The sequence below is a fragment of the Piliocolobus tephrosceles genome, chromosome 15 (assembly GCF_002776525.5).
Source record: "Piliocolobus tephrosceles isolate RC106 chromosome 15, ASM277652v3, whole genome shotgun sequence".
Taxonomy (NCBI): Eukaryota; Metazoa; Chordata; class Mammalia; order Primates; family Cercopithecidae; genus Piliocolobus; species Piliocolobus tephrosceles.
In genome coordinates this window covers 19,552,897-19,565,553 of record NC_045448.1, presented here as the reverse complement: position 1 = coordinate 19,565,553, position 12,657 = coordinate 19,552,897, and the positions used below count along the sequence as shown (strand labels likewise).

The following is a 12,657-nucleotide window of genomic DNA, read 5'->3' as shown; positions in this document are numbered from 1 at the left end:
CCATCCCCCACACACCACCACACACGCAAACACACCACACACATCCATCACACACACACAGTTACATTCCCACACACCACCACACACATAAACACACCACACACACAGTCACACCATCCCCCACACACCGTGACACACACAGACACATCACACACACACACAGTTACACCATCCCCCACACACCGTGACACACACAAACACACCACACATCCATCACAGTTATACCATCCCCCACACACCGTGACACACACAGACACACCACACACATCCACATCACACAAAGTCACACCATCCGCACACTCCACACACCCAAATACTCCACACACATCCACAGCGCACACTATGAACACATGCCCCAGCCACACACACACCCCACAAGACACTCGCACACAGCACACACACGTGGATGAGCCCAGTTTCGAGCCCCGAGGGCCTGGCCACCGCTGGAATAGGCCGTGGGCAGGTGGCAGGGCGGGCCAGGGTCTGCCTTCCCGTGAACTGCCGTTCAGATCGGGGCACCACGGTGGAGTCCCACAGGCGGCTGGGAAGAGCCGGAGGGGCTGAGGCTCCGGGGAGCCCCACTCTGCCCTCCAGGGGCTGCCGCCCCGCCCCCGCTGGCCTCAGCCACGCCTCCTCCCGAGCTCCCTCCCACCCTCCCCAGCCTCCTGCCCCAGCCAGGCTGTACCCGTCCCGGTGCCCCTGCGCCCCGGCAGCGCCCTGCTGTGCCACGCCCCACGCCGGCCCTGGGGAGGTGTTTGCCGGATAAACAGCTGCCCTCCGGGTCCCAGGCCCGCAGTGCTCCATCGCCACCGTGTCTCCAGCATCACCCCGTCTCCTCTGAGACCTCTTCCCAGGCCGCAGTAAGGGAGCCCCAAGCCAAGGAGAGGGCGTGCCCAGATTAAAGGAAACCGGCCTTCGCCCCAGGCCCGGCCCTGCCCTACCCCGCCCCACGCTGGGCCGGGATGCATCGCTGCCCACCCGGAGCCGGAGCCCAGGACCAGCGGGCACCAGGCCACTGCGCTGCCGTGGCGGGGTCAGAGCGGCAGGGCTGGGTGGCTGGCGACAGGTGGGACTAGCAGGGGACCACCTACCTCTCGAGCCGAGCCCCGCCCCTGCCCCACAGCTCCGTTTTCCTCTTGCTCCTTTCGGGGCCGCCAGGCCGCCTCAAGCCGGAGTCTGTTCCCCGACGGCCGAGGCTCCCGCTGCCTGGCAGCTCCCCGGGCGTCCGGGCTTGATTCAGCGGCGCTCAGCCCAGGGCAAGGCTGCTAGGGAAGGTCGCGTCACGGATGAGCCCAAGGCCAAACTCCTGTTTTTCTAAATACCTTTTCCTGGGCCCACCATCTCCCTCTCAGGAGCCTGAAGGTCCCATGGGTTCTGTCTCCTCTTGGGGGGCTGTGATCCTAACTGGATCCCCGTTAGGGTCCCTGCTCAGGCGCACCCCTGATCTGAAGACGCAGATAGAAGAGCTAATCATGTAGCTGCCTAAGCACGGCAGGGAGGGGAGGGTTCTATTCGGAGTCCAGAGCCCCGCCCTGAGAAACTGGCCGCTCGGGAGCGCGCCTCAGGCAGTGGTGGGGAGGTGCGTCCCCTTCTCCATTAGGGCGTGGCCTGGCACGGGGCGGGGAGGGAGTCAGGCCTGGGTGCCACAAATGCAGTGCGTTGAAGTCTTGTTCAGGGACCCAGGGAGAAGCTCCTTCGTTTCCCTAGACACCAGGGGCCCTGAAGGAGGCCGCAGAGGGCTGGCAAGGAAACATGGACCCGGCTCCAGCCCAGCTACTGGAAGACCTTTCTGTAATTGGAGGAAGATACACCTCGGATTTGGGAGCTGATCCTTCTTTCAATTCCCGATTCTGCCACTTCTTGCTAAGGATTTAGGACTAGTTACTTAACTTCTCTTAAACCAGCATTATAAATCTGTATCATGTGATAGTGATACCACATTGCCGGGTTGATGGGAGGTTTAAATTAGATATTTGAAGTTTTAAACAGTGTCTGTCCGAGGAAATCCTTGATGAACGGGAGCTAATGTTTTGCTAGCTCAATGCTGGTTCCCACACAGGAGGCCAGTCTACCCAAGCAGAAAATGCCCGGGGCCGTATTAATTAAGGCCTAAGTTTCAGAGTAAGGGAGGTGACAGTCTTGCCCTACTAGGGGTTAATCGTGGCCTGACCAGATGAACTGTCTTGGGACTAACACCCGGTACTGCTACCCTCCCCTCCACACTCCAGGGCTTCCTTCCTTAGAGTCTAAACATTTTCCTGTCTCAGGAGTTGTTCCCATTACGCTGTGTTTACTCAGTGAGCATGGGACAACATGCAGTGAGTGTCAGGACAGCTGATGGATGGGACCATGGAGGCACCAGAGCCATTTTCCAGAGTTTCTGTTGAGTCCACACACATAAGTCTTGCTTAGGCAGGTACGTGATGAGATCTTCTGTCTATAGGATAAGGAGCACTTATATACAACTCCCAAGGAACTTTAACAACTTGGAGTGCCCGTGCAGGATGGCAAAGGGTCTGGGATCCCCTGAGGCAAGGAGAAGGCAGGACAAGAGAGAAGCTTGCAGAAGGATGGGGTTGGAGGAGGAGGAAGCAGGCCCAGGGCCAGTATTGCAAATTACCAGAGAGGGACAGGTGGAGACACTCTCTAACGACCCCCCCCACCGAAAGAGCCTGATCCGGGACAGAGGAAGAGACTGAAGAGGCCTCCTGCTGGGTGGGTGGCATGGTCCACAGTTCTGGGTTCACTTCTGGGTTCTTTCTCCCTCTGATAGGCTGAGCTTCTTGGCACAGGGACATCTTTGGGGTTCAATTCCCTGACTTCCCAGAGAGCACTGGACTCCCAGACAAATCATACTGGCTTCTGTAAGCTCCTTGTAGGGTAGGGTCCACTAAGACCCCCATATCTCCCTCCTCCACATCTAAGCAGAGGTGGTTATACTGGTTAATTTTATGTGTCAACATGACTGGGCCATGGGGTACCCAGAAATTTGGACAAACCGATTATTCTGGGTGTGCCTGTGAGGGTGCTTTTGGATGAGTTTGACATTGGAACTGGTGACCAATGGGGGAACCAGGTGGCGTAAAGCAGATTGCCCTCCCCAATGTGGGGTGCCTCATCCACTCAGCTGAAGGCCTGAATAGGACAAAAGGCTGAGAATTTGTTCTTTGCTTCAGTCTTGCGCTGGGACATTGGCCTCCTCCTCCCTTAAGATTCAGACTGGAACTACACCATTAGCTCTCCTGGGTCCCCAGCTTGCTGACCTCTGTCTATGGGGGACAGGACTGCTTGTTTCCTTGGGACCTCTCAGCCTCCATAATCACACAAGCCAATTCCTTATGATAAATCCATCTATCTAACCATCCATTCACCCACCCACCCATCCACTTACCCACCCACCCACCCACCGCCCACCCATCCATCCACCCAGCCAGCCATCTACCCAACAATTCACCCACCCACCGACCCACCCATTCAGCAACCCATCCACCCATCCATCCATCCACCCATCCATGCATCTACCCATCTATGCATCCATCCACCCATCCATTCACCCACCCATCCCCTCACCCACTCATCCATCCATCCATCCATCCATCCATCCATCCATCCATCCACACACCCACCCACTCCTGCCATCTATGCATGTCTCCTATCAGTTCTGTCCTGGAGAACCCTGACTAACGTAGTGGTCATTCCCATCTGTCCATTGGACTCTGTCCCCATCATAAGTGAGCCCTCCCCACAACAAGCACTCTTGATTTAACCTTTGCCGGTCCCAGTTAAATGTTTATAAAATTCAAGCCCTTCACTGGCTATTCTTCCAGGTGAGGCAGTGTTGCCAAAGGCACCGTCTTGCCTTTTCATAGCAAGCTAGGTCTGCCCAGGGCACCTGGCCTCCGTCTCTGCACCCCACCTGGTTCCCCCATCAAGGCTTGGCGGCTCTCGGTGCGTGGGGAGTTTTACTATGAAATAGCTCTAGCAGCGCCATTGACTCAGAAGGCACTTGGCAAACAGACTCACCGTTTCTATTAAAAGAGACATGGAGTCTTAAAAAATATTAAAATGACTAAAATCAACAAAATAGCTGCTGTTGCTGAAGGCCTGCTGGGAGGCAGGCTCCAAGCCATGCGCTTTGCACACGTGACAGTGAGCCGCCCAGCTCCCCCCAGTCCCTACAGTGAAGACACTGAGGCACAGTGAGCTGATGGCAGGTGGGCAGACGCTGTGGTGCTCGTCCTGGTAACAGAACCTCCGTTCCACTCACCCCTTCCCAACCCTATGCCCTCTGGGGAAGGCGGGTGCCTCCTTGGCCAAGGGCCATCTAGACCAGCCTAAGCCAGCCGTGGCCATCACAAGGTCATCTTGTGAACGCGGGCCATGGTTTCAGCCTTGAGATGTGGGGCTGGTGGGGACGGGCTGGTGGGCGGATTCTGGAGGGTTTTCCTGTCCCTCAGTGGGAGGACAGAGACTTCCCTCCCTGGCCTCTTGATGCTCGCATGTCAGCTGTACTGCCCAGAACCACGACAGCAGTTGTGGGCACCCCAGGGAGAAAGTCTGAGGTGAAAAGCTGACTGTGATTAGCCAGGCACGGTGCTGTTCACCCGAGGCCCCAGTGACTCAGGAGGCTGATGCGAAAGGATTGCTGCAGCCCAGGAGGTTGAGGCCAGCCTGGGCAACATAGAGAAACCCTCTCTCTTAAAAAAAAAAAAAAGAAAGAAAGAAAAAAACCAAGTTGATGCCTGGGGATCCCCAGCGACGCTGTCTTTGGACCCCTCAGCAGGCGAGACCAACCCCACTTCTTCAGCTGAACCTTCTGCTGCTGGGACCAGAAGCACTGACAGCAGCGGTGAAGGCTGGATGGAGAACCAGGCCTGCCACCTCTGGGGCCAGCCTGACCGCACCCTTGGCCATGGCCATCCTCTCTTGGAATGTGGTTTTCCTATGACCTGAAACCGTGGAAGGAGAAGGAGAGGGAAGGGCTGGGGGTAGGCAGAATCCTGACAGTCAGATCTGCCAAGAACAGTCATCGTTTATTTCCACAAATATTTCTTGGCATTAGGCAGATATTGAAGAACAGGCTGTGCAAGATTTATAGACACAGGGACAGCTGGAGGGACACAGGAGGGGCCGGGTTTACCAACAGCGGCAGCACGCAGCAGACCCACCTTGGCTGGAGCGTGCAGGCGCCACGGCCTGAGGAATGGGGGCTCCCGCGGGCAGACACAAAACTCAGAAAATGCCATTTATTGTATCATTTTAATACCAGAAATGCCAGACCAATCAACAGGGAGGACAGACCAGACACAAATGCCTGTGCTTGCGACACAGACAGGAGGATCATCACGGCTCAGGGCACACATGCATTTCCTTAGAAACAGGCAGACAAAGAGAGCATAAATACCACACGACAGCCAGGCTCAGGGGGCCGCGGGCCACAGGGGGCTGCGCTTCAAAGGCAGTCAGAGGCATTAAATACAGGACCTACACATTACACTCCACTTCACCATACATAATTTATATATTAAAAGAAAGGGAACCACAGTATCTGTACGTGCAAGCGGCTGTGGTGGAGAAAATGAACGGGAGGGCAGCCATGCACGGGAGGGGCTCCCCGTCTACCCTCCTGACGCCTCGTCCCCACCCTTCCCACAGAGTCACTTGGGATCACAAAATGCATGGGCCGGCCGGGGAGCAGCCTCGCGAGGTCCTGCCTGGTCTCCTCGGCGTGGACCTCTGGGCTCCCCATGAGCCGGGAGGTGCCTGGAACCAAGAACACTTGAACCCTGCATGTCATCACATCCCTGGGAGTTGCCCTGGAAGGGACCGGGCCGGGCGTGAGGGGAGGAATGTCGCATTGGTCAGGCGGAGGAGGGAGGCGCAGCCGCCGGGCCGGGCAGGTGCGACGCATGCCCCAGGCCTGGGGCCCGGGAGAGCAGGAACGATTGCGGGGCATCCACTCTTGCAAGCAAAGCTTAAACGGCACGACAAGCCTGTGTTTCTCTGCAACTGTCCAGGGGCCGCTCGCTCAGAACTGACTGGCACTGCTGGGGTCGCACTGCAGCAGGCGGACGATGGAGGGGTCACTCTTGGCACCTTTGATGAATTCTTCCAAGGACAGTTTGCCTGCAGAGGATGAGAGACATCAGGGTTAGCCAGTGCTCACTGTTCTTTATGCTTCCAGAGAGGATGGGGACAGCTCTCGGGTCAGGGATGCCCCCTTTGTTCAAAGTCCTGAGCCTTCTTGAAGCTGCACGGTGTCTAGTCTCCATCCACTTTACAGGCATTTCTGAAAAAAATCCTTTTTCCTTTCCCTGCTCCCTACAATACATAAGGCACCTCAAAGGGCTTACCCAGCAGCTCAGCAGGACATGGCTGATGAGGGCCATTTAAATCCTTTTCGAAATCACCCCACACTTTGCTTATTAAGGAACATGTACATTGTGCAGAAAAATGAAGCCTTTGCCTCTAACCCATACATAACCCAGGCTGAGAAGGCCATGCTGGTTGGGGGCCCCCGGAAGCATGGCCTGGGTCCTCCCTGGCATCAGCATAGACCTGCTGCTCAGGCTTGGGGTACCAAACTCATGCTCTGTACTGTTGGCCATGCAGTGAGAGGAAAACCGAGAAAAAGATTGGTCATGCTAAGGAGTCAGCTGCCCCCTCATCCTCCGCATCCAATGCTGGTGACAACACATTCCCTCTCCCAGGACACAGACTCGGTGACTCCACGGTGGGCAGAGTGGCCTCTGGAGGCTGGTGGCCCAGAATGGGGCTCCATAAGGCTGGTGGGCCGAGGCGGGTGCAGGGAGGCTTTCTGACCATCCACTCACCATCCCATAATCGCTGTCAATGAGCCCACACTGTGGTCAACCATAGCCTGGTTGGTTGTGGCTCTGCTAGTCCACAAGCAAGATAGGCTATAAGGATTCTGCCCATTCAGACATGGCCTCAAGGGCAGGAGGGGGAGCCTCTGGCTCCGGCTGGTGGGGAAGGATGAGGTTTGAGGTTGGCTGCCCCCTGGCAGCCTGGGTCCTGGGGCAGCCCCTCCACGTGTCTGTCTGAGGCTCTGTGCTGTCAGCTGGAATCACTAGCACACTCTGCAAAATGTCTGTGCAGGCAACACAGACGCATGCAGCTAGGCCCAGCACAGGGGAAGGTGCGCAGGAGGGGCTCTTGGCTCTGGCACGTGGCAAGCCACCAACATTTCCAGGTCTCAGGATCTTCATCTCGAAGGCGGGAACACCCATCTCAGGGGCACCTGGGAGGATGCATTTGAGGACTCAGCCCAGCACCAGGATGGAGGACGCCCCTGCCCAGTAGGGCCCTGCTGGGAATTCAGCCCCTCCAGTCCACTGGCAGACAGGGACACCTGTCCTCATGGGACCCTGGCCCAGGCTCGGGCAGGCTGGCTTCTTCCAGGGCACGAACTTGATGCCTCTGGGGCCTGGGCAGCCTGCTGGCTCCAAGGGAGCCCAAACAATGCCCAGGCTAAGGGGTGCGTAGGGAGAGGGAGGGACAGCCAGGCCCTCAGCAGACAGTCCCCAGGACCCTCTGCCAATGGAGAGAGCGGCTGCCAGCCTGAAGGTTGGTGAGGACCATGGTCACTCCCCACACTCCACCTCTGACCACTCAGGGCAGCCAGCTGTGTGGTCATCTCCTCGGCTAGGTATGGGGCCTCAGAGTCCACGGCCCCAGGCTCCCCACTTCCTGTCCCTGACCCCAGGCCCTCCTGTCCCAGGCCGAGAGAGACGGGCCAGCCCAGATGGACCTCCAGTCGGGAGAGCCAGAGCTGCCTCAGGACGACTCTGAGGCCTGCAGAGATGCTGGGAGCTTCTGAAGGTTCCACTGGCTCCTCCTGATGGAGGGCAGGGCAGGTGAGAGGGTTGCTGAGCACAGCCTGTCCCACATGTGCGGCCTGACAAGCTGAGGAGAGGGCGGCTTTAATGATACTTGCGCCCTGGAGAAACCCATCAGCCCAGCCCAGAGGCCTGGAGCAGCCATGCACCTTCCGGGGTAGCCAGGGAAGTTGGGACAAACTCCAGGGCACCATGACTCCTCAGCAGTCCCTGGAGGAGCCCTGAGGGCTGAGGACCACTCCCTGAACTGACTCTGGCCCCTGACTGCAGCCCCACCTTCCTGGTATCACTCTTCCCTCCTTGCCCCAAGCTCCAGGGACAGATGGGTCCCCTGGGCTCACAGGAGGAAGTGCTCCATCAAAGCGCAGACATTAGCAACGACCATGCCATCCAAATTCCCAATCAACCTAGAAGATGCCCTCTGAAGAGGTGGGCAGGGCCAAGCCAGGAGGCAGGTTTGGGCAGCGAGTAACCGTGGGTGGCTTCCCCAGGGACACTGTGAAGTCGGGAACAACAGCCACTATTTGTGGAGTGTAAGCCCTGCTAAGAGCTTTAAGGCATCATCTCGCCGAAACCTCACAACATCGTGGGACTGGATTCAGCATCCTCACGAGCAGTGGACAGCCTTGGGAGAGTGGCAGCAGGTGCCCTGCTAGGCTAGAAGGTGGAAAACACATTTCCCATCAGCCCAAAGGCAATGCCAGGCACCAGTCAGGCTTGTTTTCTGTGTGCATATGTTTTGAAACAGTGGCCTGGCTGCCTGGAATGCTGTGTGCTGCCTACAGCTCCCCCACACCCCATCTCCTGCTGGGGTCATGCTTAACTCACCCAAGGGCTGCACTCCAGACTTTCCACAGCAGCTTCTTGGGCATTAGCTTATCTTTTAATCCCCAGCACAACCCAGGGAGTATTTTCTCTTCTTAAGGTTGTGTTTCTTTATTGTTTAAAAGCAAAACAAACCTGGTGCTGTGGCTGCTCTTGACAAAGCCGGCAAGAAGAGCAGAACGGGAAGACCCCACAGCTGCGCCGACCTCACAGCCAATGCAGAGGAGGGCACTCGAGGCACAGCCCCGTCACCGCTGCTGCCACCCACCATCTTGAGACTTGCCCTTCTGCAGCAGACTGAGTCCCCACAGAGCTGCCGTAGGCAGACAAGGCGGCCGTGTTCATCCTGACAGTTCCCCTTGGACACTGGGGCCATCTGGGCAGCTTCCTCTCTCAGGATGGCAGTAAGAGAAGCATGGCCAGCACCCCAGGACCCCACCATCTGGGATCCTTTGATCCCAACCCCTCCAGGTTCAGGGCTGCCAGCATGCTTGCCTCCCTGCCCCTGAACATTGTACCCACGAGAACACAGGTATGCCCTCTTCTACGAGTGGGGAGATGGTGGCTCAGAGGGGCCACAACATGCTCAGCATCACAAAGCCTTGTCACAGAGAGACCAGGACGCAGGATGGGTGTCCCTGACTGCATCCCGCTCTTCCCTGGGCATGGCAGGTGCCAGGCAGGTCAGGGGCAGGGGTGGCCCTCAGGAGACCAAGAAGCTGCACAGGGGAGGGGGCGCCCCAGATGCGTTTTGCCACCACCGTGGCGTACACAGGCAGCCCCACCCCCACCCCGCCCCTACCATCGTTGTTGGTGTCCATCTGCCTGAAGATCTTGTCCGTGCGCTTCTCTGGGGTGGACTCGTCCTCCGGCATCTTCATCACAGATGACACCATCTTGTAGATGGCCTGCGAATGGGGACAATGACAGTGTGCTCAGAGGCCCAGGAGTTCGGGCGGGTGCAGCAAGGGTGGGCTTCTGCCCAGTCCACGACGAGGCTGGGAGAGGTTAGGGGCTCCCAGTGGTCTTCGGGACCCTTCCCCAGTGGGGAGAATGTTCCCTAGTGAACCTCACGGGTGTCTATGTGAAGTTCAAGAGCAGAGCTGACAGAAGGGCTCTACTGGGAGGGGGAGGGTGCTGGTATCTCTGCCTGGGTGGTGGGGGGAGGTAGTGCCAGGAAGGTGCCTAAGTGTCGCTGTCGGGGGCTGGGAATGCTGAGGGAGAGTGGTGGTCACAGATACGTGAAATTCACCACGCCACCCACTGAGCTGTGTGCATTTTACTGCGTGGCTGTTACCCCCTCAGTTTAAAACTGAGCCCCTCAAACTCACAGAGAAAGCCCCATCACCAGCCCTGACAGGACAGGAACTGGCAGCACTGGAGTCTCCATGGCCTCTTTAGAGCACTGCCAGCCGAGGGCTCAGCCTAGCTGTTGGGCTCTCTGCATGTCTCTGCCTGGGTGGCCCAGCCTGGGGCACGTGCCCCTGTGCTGCTCGTGGATGTACAGGGGAGACAGTGATGGGGCAGGCGAGTGGCCACTGAGCAGAGTGACATGCGTGGGGAGGGGCAGCACTGCCGTGGGATTTTCTGAGCACTCCATGTGAAGGAGGCTTGATATTCTCATTCCTAAGATAAGAGACCATTTTCTCATTTTGAGAAGGAGGGAGCAACCAAGTGTCCCACGAGAAACAACACACAGCCAGCCAGGGAGCCATCGATGGCGCTGGGGGAAGGCTTTCAGGGTTTGGGGACTTGGTTTGGGGGCTGTCCCGTTTGGACAGAAGTGGCTGCTCCTCACCGCTCGGAACAGTTCTACCAGGGCCTCAAAGTTCTGACCAAGCCTCTGTGTGGCCAGTGACAGGCACACCTATTTGCAAAGGGTAAGGGTTAACACACAGGACACGATGGTGATTCCTGGGAAGCAGAATTCTTACTTCCGCCACTGCGTGAAGCTAAGAGCCAAAAAGTGAAAATGGAATCAGAGTTCCCCCGAGCCTATGTTAATTTACTCTGATGGTGTGAAAACCGTCTACGTGAGAAATGGGTGGCTCACTCCTGAGGCGGCCACTGCTGGTGCAGGAGCTCACGGATTTGATCCCCGCTACTGGAGGCCCACCCCTGAAGTTCCCCACCATGGCACCCCCCGCTTCTGAACAGTTCCATTTTTTTCTTGTTTTATTTCTGATCTTTTTGGAGGAAGGGTCTCACTGTCACCCAGGCTGGAGTGCAGCGGTGTAATCATAGCTCACTGTGACCTCGGACTCCTGGGCTCAGGCAATCCTCCCACCTCAGCCTCTCAAGTAGCTGGGACTACAGGTGCATGCCATTATGCCCTGCTACTCTTTTAATTTTTTATAGAGATAGAGTCTAGATTACAGGCCTAGCCATGAGGAATTCTAGAACTGGATGCTCCTGGGCTCAGGGAGGCACTGAGGGGAATGCCAGAGAGGGGCAGCTCTACTCTCCACTCTCTCTCGCACACCTAGGTACCTGGCCAAGTGAACAAAACTTGGTTTCCTTCTGAAACATGGCCTTGCCTGCTAGAGCTGCATGAAGGCAGAGAGACGCCTCCTGAAGTGACGTCTTTACCATGCTGGGCTGATTCTCGTGATCGTTACTGCTTCAGTTTTACTGGATGACTGCGCATTCCTGGGGACATCACAAGATATCTGTTGCATTCTCAAATCCAGGGCTTTCCCCACGTCTTGGCAGGTACCTCTTGCAAGTAACAATAATATAATTCTTGGCCAGGCACGGTGGCCCATGCCTGTAATCCCAGCACTTTGGGAGGCTGAAGGCAGATCACCTGAGCTCAGGAGTTCGAGACTAGCCTGGCCAACATGGTGACACTTTGTCTCTACTAGAAATACAAAAATTAGCTGGCTGCGGTGGCATAGGCTTGTAATCTCAGCTACATGGGAGGGTGAGACAGGAGAATCTCTGGAACCCGGGAGGCGGAGCTTGCAGTGAGCCCAGATCGCGCCACTGCACTCCAGCCTGGGCGACAGAGCGAGATTCCGTCTCCAAAAAACAAAAAAAAAAGCCCTGGGCTGGGAGCTGGGAGCTTGGAGGGGACCTGGGCCCGCGGTGAGACCCGGGGCCTCGGGCGCCGGTACCTGCACGATCTCCAGCATCTCGCTGCGGCTGATGTAGCCGTTGCCGTCCAGGTCGTACATGCTGAAGGCCCACTTGAGCTTCTGCTCCAGCTTGCCCCGCGAGGTCACGCTCAGCGCGATGATGAACTCCCGGAAGTCGATGGTGCCGTCACCGTTGGTGTCGAAGGTGCGGAAGACGTGCTCGGCGAACTTGGAAGCGTCGCCGTAGGGGAAGAAGTTGGCGTAGATCTTCTTGAACTCGTCCACAGTCAAGTGGCCGGTGGGGCAGTCCTTGAGGAAGCCCTTGTACCACTCCTGCAGCTCGTGGTCGGTGAACTCCGTGTTCTCCCGCAGGTCCTGCAGCACCTCGGGCCGCAGCTTGCTGTTCTGCTTGCCCATGGCGGCTGGCGGCGGCGACTACACCTGCAAGACAGGAGGTTAGCCGGGGACGCCACCCACGGCCACGGAGCAGGGCTGAGCCATGGGCCGGAGACACCAAATAAGCCCATCGCTGTGCAAGCACTGCGATTCAGCAACTCCCGGGTCCCCCATCGGAAGGCATGCCACTATTTTATGGACCACCAAGAAGGCCAAGAGACTCTAATTAAATCACGACAGCCCACTCTCACACTGCGGGACATATTCTCACTTGGAGAATGGGGAAATGTGGGGAAAAAATACAACTTAAAATCAGTGGAACAGGGCATCATCCGATGCCCACAAGGGGTTCTACAAGAGGCAAAGATTAAAAATCAGTTCTTACTTTCATCCCCCTCTCAGCTCCAAGCAAAGTGGCCACCTCAGCCGCATCCCAGACTCTTTGGAGCAGTTCTTCCCTCTTTCAGGCATCACATTATGTTTTTATCTTTAGAATAGGC

At 57.1% G+C, this 12,657-nt stretch overlaps 1 protein-coding gene across 1 annotated transcript; it reads right to left on the bottom strand.

Moving 5' to 3' along the window:
- Positions 1-5,240: 5,240 nt before the first annotated feature.
- HPCAL1 (hippocalcin like 1) lies at positions 5,241-12,573 on the bottom strand. The gene is made up of 3 exons (XM_026449436.2): positions 11,801-12,573; positions 9,487-9,592; positions 5,241-6,126 (listed from the first exon to the last, which is right to left on the bottom strand). The coding sequence occupies exons 1-3, from the start codon at positions 12,176-12,178 to the stop codon at positions 6,029-6,031; spliced, it is 582 nt and encodes a 193-aa protein (XP_026305221.1). The 5' UTR covers positions 12,179-12,573; the 3' UTR covers positions 5,241-6,028.
- Positions 12,574-12,657: the final 84 nt, after the last annotated feature.

What these genes read in the sequence shown, in the direction of transcription:
- HPCAL1 (XM_026449436.2), bottom strand. Translation starts at nt 12,178, where the DNA reads ATGGGCAAGCAGAACAGCAAGCTGCGGCCCGAGGTGCTGCAGGACCTG. An exon ending in AGATGCTGGAGATCGTGCAG is followed by an intron (nt 9,593 to 11,800) that starts GTACCGGCGCCC and finishes CCCCATTCGCAG; the next exon opens with GCCATCTACAAGATGGTGTC. An exon ending in GATGGACACCAACAACGATG is followed by an intron (nt 6,127 to 9,486) that starts GTAGGGGCGGGG and finishes CATCCTCTGCAG; the next exon opens with GCAAACTGTCCTTGGAAGAA.